Source organism: Oncorhynchus mykiss, chromosome 11 (genome assembly GCF_057628025.1).
Source record: "Oncorhynchus mykiss isolate SJ-2025 chromosome 11, ASM5762802v1, whole genome shotgun sequence".
In the NCBI taxonomy this organism is placed as follows: domain Eukaryota; kingdom Metazoa; phylum Chordata; class Actinopteri; order Salmoniformes; family Salmonidae; genus Oncorhynchus; species Oncorhynchus mykiss.
The window spans coordinates 16,932,501-16,942,192 of record NC_143032.1 but is presented as its reverse complement, the minus strand read 5'-3'; the positions used below and the strand labels follow the sequence as shown (position 1 = coordinate 16,942,192).

General features: G+C 44.6%; 2 protein-coding genes across 3 annotated transcripts; both read left to right on the top strand.

Annotated features, from left to right (window-relative positions):
• The first annotated feature begins 3,529 nt into the window (after positions 1–3,529).
• Positions 3,530–6,048, top strand: LOC149979513 (uncharacterized). Of its 2 annotated transcripts, none has more exons than XM_090189607.1 (4): positions 3,530–3,690; positions 4,005–4,116; positions 4,284–4,358; positions 4,458–6,048. In XM_090189607.1, the coding sequence occupies exons 1-4, from the start codon at positions 3,591–3,593 to the stop codon at positions 5,614–5,616; spliced, it is 1,446 nt and encodes a 481-aa protein (XP_090045733.1). In that variant the 5' UTR covers positions 3,530–3,590; the 3' UTR covers positions 5,617–6,048. The 2 variants fall into 2 exon arrangements, with proteins under 2 accessions (XP_090045733.1, XP_090045732.1); XM_090189606.1 differs by having other exon boundaries at positions 4,002–4,116.
• Positions 6,049–6,331: 283 nt separating this feature from the next.
• On the top strand, positions 6,332–8,984 carry LOC110535393 (eotaxin). Its single transcript, XM_021620372.3, has 4 exons — positions 6,332–6,613; positions 8,341–8,461; positions 8,535–8,605; positions 8,683–8,984. The coding sequence occupies exons 1-4, from the start codon at positions 6,532–6,534 to the stop codon at positions 8,703–8,705; spliced, it is 297 nt and encodes a 98-aa protein (XP_021476047.2). The 5' UTR covers positions 6,332–6,531; the 3' UTR covers positions 8,706–8,984.
• The last annotated feature ends 708 nt before the right edge of the window (positions 8,985–9,692 follow it).

Sequence of the window (9,692 nt, the reverse complement as noted above, 5' to 3'; positions counted from 1 at the left end):
CTGTGGAATGTTGTCTCACTCCTCTTCAATGGCTGTGCGAAGTTGCTGGATATTGGCGGGAACTGGAAGACGCTGTCATACACGTCGATCCAGAGCATCTCAAACATACAGGCCACTGGGACATTTTCAGCTTCCAGGAATATTATACAGATCCCTGCAACATGGGGCCGTGCATTATCATGCTGAAACATGAGGTGATGGGGACGGATGACGTTAATCTGGTCAAATGTGAGTTCCCTAAAGCAACGGTCACTTATCTCGGCAAAGTGATCAGTCAGGGCGTAGTTTTCCCAGTGGTATGGTTGGTTATTATTTAAGATTCTGTAAGGACTCCTCCTCTGTGGTAGCACCCCTGACCGACTTGCTTAAGGCTCAGGTGAAGTATATTTCGTTGGACAGATGTCAAGCTGCGTTCGAGAACGTGTTCTGCCCCAGTGCTTGTTGCCCCTCGTTTGAATCATCCATTCATACTCCATGTAGATACTAACAATGTAGTCGTTGGCACTGTTCTGTTGCGGGCAGATATTCAGGGGGTGGACCGTCCAATTAGTTACTTCTCTAAGAAGTTTAACTTGAACCAGCTCAATTATTCTGTAGTAGAGAATGAAGTTATTTAGGCTCTCCAACATGTTGATGTGTATGTTGGTTCGGGTGGCATCTCTCACGTGGTGCACACAGATCATCATGCCCTGACGTTTCTGCGATCCTTGCAGAACCCTAATCAGAGGCTTATGAGGTGAGTGCTGTTTTTGCAGCCGTACAATTTGGACTTTGGCCATATTAAGGTCAAAGAAAACATCCTTGACATGTCCCGCTCCCCTATGCCGTAGTTTTTTGTTATTGTTTTGGATAACTTGCCTATCCTCTCCTGTTTCACTCTTGCTTCCCTGGTTCTGTCTGTCTTTCTCTCCCTTTTAAAGTGCTCCTTGGGATCTGAGGTTGCTGAGGTGGGAGAGGGAGGGGCAGCCTGGAGGACAGAGGTGGGTCAGGGGGTACAGGTGGGAGAGAGAGGGAGGGGCAGCCTGGAGGGCAAAGGTGGGTCAGGGGGTACAGGTGGGAGAGAGAGGGAGGGGCAGCCTGGAGGGCAAAGGTGGGTCAGGGGGTATAGGTGGGAGAGAGAGGGAGGGGCAGCCTGGAGGGCAAAGGTGGGTCAGGGGGTATAGAGTGTTTTCTTTATGTTTAGTAATAAGTGGAGCAATAAGGCATTCGTTTTTGTGTGTTTTGGTTCTTTCTGATTTGTTTTTATTTCAAGTTTGTGGTGGAACCTCGTTCATTTTGGGGGATCAGCTGGTATCTCCTGTTTGGTAGTCTGCTTGTTCCAGGAGGCCAGTCTGCAGAGCTGGGAGGATCGCTAGCTAATGTGACGCACCTGGGCAGGCTTGGCCTGAAGGCTATACAAGTTGGCTGACTGGCAGGCTGGCTTCCACCGCCTGTTTTCACCATACAACACACCACATACACTACTGATCCTGTTTGGGGTTTTAGGCTGGGTTTCTGTATAGCACTTTGTGACATCGACTGATGTAGAAAGGGCTTTATAAATACATTTGATTGAATTTGATTGATCCTACAAATGTCCATAGCTGATGTTACATTTATTTATTTATTATTATTTAGTTTAATAAATGTATTCCTTTTTACATTTAAGTTATGAGTGGTTTCCCTTTGTTGTTACGAACTATGAGCCAGGTTGTTACAGGCACGACAATGGGCCTCAGGATATCATCACAGTATCTCTGTGCATTCAAATTTCCATAGATTAAATGCAATTGTATTCATTGTCCATAGCTAATGCTTGCCCATACCATAACCCACCCCCACCATGGGGCACTCTGTTCACAACGTCTGCCATCTGCCCAGTACAGTTGAAACTGGATCCATCTGTGAAGAGCACAGTTCTCCAGCGTGCAAGTGGCTATCGAAGGTGAGTATTTGCCCACTGAAGTCGGTTACGACGTCGAACTTCAGTCAGGTCAAGACCCTGGTGAGGACGACAAGCATGCAGATGAGCTTCCCTGACAGTTTGGGCAGAAATTCTTTGGTTGTGCAAACACACAGTTTCATCAGCTGTCCGGGTGGCTGGTCTCAGACGATCCCGCAGGTGACAAAGCCAGATGTGGAGGTCCTTGGCTGGCGTGGTTACACATGGTCTGCAATTGTGAGGCAGGATGGACATACTGACAAATTCTCTAAAATGACGTTGGTAGAGAAATGAACATTCCTTTTTCTGGCTACAGCTCTGGTGGACATTCCTGCAGTCAGCATGCCAATTGCATGCTCCCTCAAATCTGTGACATTGTGTTGTGTGATTTAACTTCACATTTTAGAGTAGCCTTTTATTGTCCACAGCACAAGGTGCACCTGTGTAATGATCATGCTGTTTAATCAGCTTCTTGAGATGCCACAGATGTCAGATGGGTGGATTGTCTTGGCAAAGGAGAAATGCTCACTAACAGAGATGTAAACCAATTTGTGCACCAAATTTGAGAGCAATAAGCATATTGTGTGTATGGAACGATTCTGGGATCTTTAATAACAGTTCATGAAACATGGAACCAACACTTTACATGCTGTGTTTATGTTTTTGTTCAGTCTACATGAACTACAATAACCAGTCTGGCACAGGACTAGCCAATCCCCCTCCAGGAGATCTACAAGGAGTGGGGTCTGCAGGGTTAGGTCATTACCAGCACTACACACCTTATTCCGTGGCCACATTGGGAATTTGTCTAGAATTTCAGATGGAGCCAATGCATTTCCAATGGGAGTCCTCCACTGTCTGACAAATTACAACAGAGATGATTGTCAGGGATGAGATGTACTTTTGACAGACGGAAATTATATAAGTCGTATATGATTTTATCCGTGTTCATGCATCTGAGTAAGAAGACTAATGATTGGTTCATTAGGCTAATCAGGTGTATAACTAAAGGCTGCATACCCTGTAGCTCTCCAGGATCAGGGTTGGCCACCCTTGGTCTCACAGCCTAAAACCCAATGCTGTACAAAGGTTAAGGTTGCGACTTTTCATGTGTCATTGGGATGGGGTCAAGATGATGTCATCACCCTAAACCCCACACTACAGCCAGCTGACCAAATAAAAAGTAGGAGCACTCAATCTTGGACATAAAGGACAAAATCACATTATATTCCACCTACTACAGTATGTTTCATTAGTAAAGCCTTCATCAGAGCATGTTTAGCTCAGTCGTTAGGCCATACCTTAAAGAGTCCATCGGCAGTTACTACATGTGTACCCATTGATTCTTGAAGAATATAACCTAGAAATACCTCGCGAGCTTAGTTCAACTGTCATAACTGGCAGTCTGATCTTCTGAACGGCCATCCTGGGAAAGACCCGTGTCACATTTTTCCGTTCGGAATGCTGATGAAAGGGTTTCCTCTTGATCTGCGCTGATGCAGCAGAAACTCCCGACAGTCTTTCATTCACAAAAAAAGGAGAGGAGAAGAGTGAACCGGAGGTGCCACTTCTGCTTTTCAGGCCTTTATATAACCTCAACCCTGGTGAAGACTGACACTACAGAACTGACCCTGCGCTAAGCTGAGCAGCCTGCCAGAGAGGAGAGAGAATGGATTCATCTATTTTTTCAACTTGTATTGTACCAGTAAAGATGGTGAAGATCTGGACAGCAGCAATCGTCATAGCAACGCTGGTCTGGACAGGGACAGGTGAGGAGAAGGGAATGTGTGTTAGGTGGTTAGAGGTGGAAGGTACATGGTTTTTGATGATGTGTTTCTTTGAGACTGTGTAAGTATGATTCTGACGAGGGATGCTACCAAAATGCATCCGTTTGTTCTGACATCTGCTGCATTTAAAAAAGTGATTGAAGAATGTTTCAGTGAGTGTGGTTGTTCCTTTATTCAAGTAGACCTATACTGTATGCCTTTTGAATTCAGTGCACAGCTACTTTTTGTTACTACAAACATTTGAGCTGAGCACGCCAATTTTTCTTTCTATGAAAACTATTCCCCCTCCTCAGTAGATGGAGAGAAGCTGTCGTCGTGCTGTAAGACAGTGACCAGGAGCGAGGTGACCGATCCAATCACAGGCTACTGGACTCAGCACTATAACGCTCCCTGTGTACGGGCCGTCATGTAAGGAACAGATCTTTTAGTCTTTATTCCATTGAGGTTCATCCAGTTTAGTCTCATATGTTGTCACAAGGTGCTTTACGGTATGTGGTGTCCATGTTGTGCCAAAACCTCCAGACATGTTGTGTCATACCCCTTCAGTTTCAGTGTTAACAAAGTTTCTCCTGCAGCTTGGAGACGGAAAAGGGCCTGATCTGTTGTCACTATAAACAACCCTGGGTACGCCGCAAGATTCAACAGTTTGAGTAAGTTAGCTATCACACACGCACGCTCACATGTGCACACGCACAGAGAAAGAACAAATGAGAATAGGAAACTGATTGTGTATTTTTTTTCTCTTCTAGAATGGCCCGCAGGAGCTCATCATCTCCCTCTCTCTCCTCCTCTCCACCCTCTCTCACCTCCTCCCCTACCACTACCTCCTTACCTTCCTCTCCTCCCTCAGTCAACTTCTCTCCCCTGTCTCTCACTTCCACCCTTAGGTCTTTACCCTCCTCTCCCCCTTCTCTCTCCTCCTCTTCCAACTCTCTCACTTCTACCTTCTTACCCTCCTCTCCTCCTTCTCTATCCTCCTCTTCCAACTCTCTCACTTCTATCTTCTTACCCTCCTCTCCCCCTTCTCTCTCCTCCTCTTCCAACTCTCTCACCTCTACCACTACCTCCTTACCTTCCTCTCCTCCCTCAGTCAACTTCTCTCCCCTCTCTCTCACTTCCACCCTTAGGTCTTTACCCTCCTCTCCCCCTTCTCTCTCCTCCTCTTCCAACTCTCTCACCTCTACCACTACCTCCTTACCTTCCTCTCCTCCCTCAGTCAACTTCTCTCCCCTGTCTCTCATTTCCACCCTTAGGTCTTTACCCTCCTCTCCCCCTTCTCTCTCCTCCTCTTCCAACTCTCTCACCTCTACCCCTACCTTCTTACCCTCCTCTCCTCCTTCTCTCTCCTCCTCTTCCAACTCTCTCACTTCTACCTCTACCTTCTTACCCTCCTCTCCTCCTTCTCTCTCCTCCTCTTCCAACTCTCTCACTTCTACCTCTACCTTCTTACCCTCCTCTCCTCCTTCTCTTTCCTCTTCTTCCAACTCTCTCACCTCCACCTCTACCTTCTTACCCTCCTCTCCTCCACCTCTCTCCTCTTCCAACTCTCTCACCTCCACCTCTACCTTCTTACCCTCCTCTCCTCCACCTCTCTCCTCCTCTTCCAACTCTCTCACCTCCACCTCTACATTCTTAACCTCCTCTCCTCCAGCTCTCTCCTCTCCTCTGTCTGTTTCCTCCTCTCTTCACTCGCTCTTCTCCTCTCTTTTCCCTGCTTCCCCCTCTTCTCCCCCCGTAACTTCCTCTCACCCCTCTCTGTCCCGCTCTCCCTCCTATCTCCTCTCCTCTCTTTTCCCTGCCTCCTCCTCTCCTCCCTCAATCACTTCCTCTCCTACATCTCTTTCCTCCTCCCCTCATTGGGAATCAACCGAGAATGCCTTGACTCAGCAGTCAACAGCCAACCAATAGAATCATTGCCAATGGCTGAAGTCCCACTAAAGTTCCACTTCCTCATATCTAAAAAAACAGACTTCCAATTTGCATATTACACTCAGATTTGATATCTTTTTAGTTATTATTTAATTCAGTTGTCATCATTATTTATGAAATATCTTCAAGGCCAGTGTCTCGTGTATTTATTAGTTAATTTCTTCAAGTAGTTATGATGACTTTTCGTTATACATTACCAATGAGTTCTTAATGAGTTCTTAATGTTATTTAACACATTTATTTATTAAGTACTTATACATTTAATTGGTTTCTTTTTGATCAATCAATGTTATTTTAAGAAATGTTTGTAAGAGAAATGTCCTTTTCTACTTATTTATTCAACAATAATGAGTTGTAAAACATCAGAAAATGGATGAAACTGAAATAGAAAATAAAATGATGGAAACATTATTTTGAGTTGTCAGTCTGACTGTTTTGACATTGTGGTGCAGACACTATGCATTTGCAGCATCAACTTTTCACACCTTCTGGTGTTCGTGTGTGTGTGTACCCTTTATGAATTCATCATTCTCCGAAACACTGCTGCAGGGGTTGGGAGTGTTGGTGGTTTGTTAATGGGCAACAAAAAAAATAACAGAGAAGGAGAGGGGGGGGGGGGGGGGGCGGAGGTGTGACTATAGCATTACGAATACTGACCACATCACACCATAACACACACACAAACAAAAAGAGCAAGGTGGGTGTTTCCACCAGTACGGTATATGTAACCCACCGTCAGAAACGAAACCCCTGACACTTCCACCGCCTTTCACAGATTCATTACGACGGTTACCAGACCAATCAGTACGACCTCCGACCCGTCTCCCTATTAGCTAGTGCCTAGATGTGAATGTTTGTCTGTCAGTCAGTCATTTATTCATTAATTCAGTCAATATGTCCATGTTCCAGTCCAGGACCGTCTCGCTGGCACTCCTGATCACCATGTGTGTGTACCTCTCCTCTGTCTCTGCCAACTGTGAGTATTGATTCACTGATTGATTGAACTACACATATATTGTTTATATTCTAGAACTATATATGAATATACAGTATATGCTTTATACTATATTCACACACACATTAACATGCAGAACATGTTATAATGCGTTTACAGTTACCATTGAGTTGTACCACTGTAGTGTACCACTGTAGTGTACCACTGTAATGTACCACTGTAATAGGAAGCTTGTTGATAGACCCCCTACAACTCGGACACCTCTCAGACCCAGAGTGGTCCACGAACCACAGTTATCTGGACTTTTTTAAATATATTTTAACTGTTTAGTTTAGCATGTTTGCTGGTAACGGAACTGATTGCAATTTTTTGGTAATCAGATTACATGTACAGTGCATTAGCATTGATTTTTTTCCACATTTTGTAAAAAAAAATCCTCCTAAATCTACACACAGTACCCCATAATGACAAAGTGAAAACAGGTTTTTAGAAATGTTTGCACAGTTATTAAAAATTAAAAACAGAAATACTATTTACACAAGTATTCAGACCCTTTGATATGAGACTCAAAATTGAGCTCAGGTGCATGCTGTTTCCATTGATCATCCTTGAGATGTTTCTACAATTTGATTGGACTCCACCTGTGGTAAATTCAATTGATTGGACATGATTTGGAAAGGCACACACATGTCTATATAAGGTCCCACAACTGACAGTGTCTGTCAAAGCAAAAACCAAGGAATGAGGTCGAAGGAATTGTCTGTAGAGATCGGAGACAGGATTGTGTCGAGACACAGATGTGGGGAAGGGTACCAAAAACTGTTTGCAGCATTCTTAAATGGAAGAATTTTGGAACCACCAAGACTCTTCCAAGAGCTGGCTGCCTGGTCAAACTGAGCAATCGGGGGAGAAGGCCCTTGGTCAGGGAGGTGACCAAGAACCCGATGGTCACTCTGACAGAGCTCCAGAGTTCCTCTGTGGAGATGGGAGAACCTTCCAGAAGGACCACCATCGCTGCAGCACTCCGCCAATTAGTTCACATTCCAACAGGACAACAACCCTAAGCACACAGCCAAGACAACGCAGGAGTGGCTTCGGGACAAGTCTCAATGTCCTTGAGTGGCCCAGCAAGAGCACGGACTTGAACCCGATTGAACATCTCTGGAAAGACTAAAAATAGCTGCGTAGCGACGCTCCCCATCCAACCTGACAAAACTTGAGAGGATCTACAGAGAAGAATGGGAGAAACTCCCCAAATATAGGTGAGGCTGTAATCGCTGCCAAAAGTGCTTCAACAAAGTACAGAGTAAAGGGTCTGAATACTTATGTAAATGTGATAGAAGTTTTTTTAAATGTTTTAATACATATGCGAACACTTCTATAAAACTGTTTTTTCTTTGCCATGATGGGGTATTGTGTGTAGATTGATGAGGGAAAAAACATTTGGATACATTTTAGAATAAGGCTGTAACGTAACAAAATATGGAAAAAGTCAAGGGGTATGAATGCACTGTAACTGATTACATGTAATTAGTTCCTCCCCAACCTGTGCACGCACAAACACAGACAGAGAGATAGACACAGACACAGGTCGGTTGATTTACACGTTGTTATTCTTTGCTGAGCCATCAGACACCTCTGAGGTGGGACAGGCTTCATGTCTTTATAGTTTCCTGTCAGACTCTCACAAAGATAAAATGTTTATGGTTACTTTAGAGATCTCACAATCTCACTTCCTCCCCCCTCAGATCGTCGGCCCAGTAAGGTGACCACAAACTGCTGCACAAGTGTGTCTGACACTCCCATAAAATTTGAACTGCAAGGATACCGCATCCAAAACTCCATGCCACCCTGTGTTAACGCCATCATGTAAGTCTAAAAACACCCACCCACACCCACACCCACACACAGTAGTAGTAATAAACTCTGTGTCTTGTTTCAGCTTCTACACAGTGAAAGGTGAGAAGATCTGCTCTGATCCCAAAACACCCTGGGTCGACAGGAGAAAGAAAGGTAAAGAGGACACACACACACACACACACACACACACACACACACACACAGAGTTTAATCTGGATGTCTCTCTCTAGGTTTAAAAGTGATGAAAAAGTGAAGAAGCCATGCTTGACCATGTCTGGAGCCTTCTGTACTGTAGATCTGCCTCCCTCTACAAGCCTCCCCCTACAAGCCTCCCCCTACAAGCCTCCCCCTACAAGCCTCCCCCTACAAGCCTCCCCCTACAACCATCTAGAATAGTTTTCCACATGTTTTCTTTTTCTGTTATATTTTGATTATTGTATCTGGTCGTTAGGACCTACACTTTGTTCTGTGGAAATGGACTGAATAATATATATATTTTCAAATATATTTCTTTAAAATACTTGTTATGACAGTCAGTCTCTTATTTTGACATATTTTCTGTTAGTTTGAAGATAATGAGTCTATTGTTGTGTTTATGTTGATCTAAAACCACTGGAAAGCATACAAAGTGTGCTGTCCTGAAGTGATACAGTGTACAGTTTGTCTATGGGTTACTATAGCAGTGCTGAGAGGAGAAGTCTAACCTCATAGCACCATCTAGTGGCCAACTGGGACCACACAGTGTGACTGAGTAGGACCACACAGCATGGCTGAGTAGGACCACAGATGCGGTGCTCAGGAGTGGGTGAAAATGTTCCTGATCTCATATTCTATTCTGAGTACAATGAGTGGGGGTATGCTGTGTGTCACCTTTATACATGCACGTGCACACACACATGCACGCACAGAGTGACCTGGCTGTTGAAAGAGCAGCGGGGGCCTGCAGATAGTAAGTGTTTTATTTACGGAATGGCTGATCCTCTATGTATTATTAAAGCTCTAAAAGACACTCAGTCCATTCAGAGAGAGACAGATGAGGAAAGGTAGATGATAAAAGGTAGGGAGAAAACTGAAGAGAGAATACAGTGTATGTAATAAAGAGAGGGGAATACAATGGAGAGGGGGTAGAGAGAGAGGAAGAGAGGGATGAGTGGAGAGAAAGAGGGTGATCAAGCAGTCTAACGTGTAAATAGGAGCGTGATGACCCCGTGTGTGTGTGTGTGTGTGTGTGTGTGTGTGT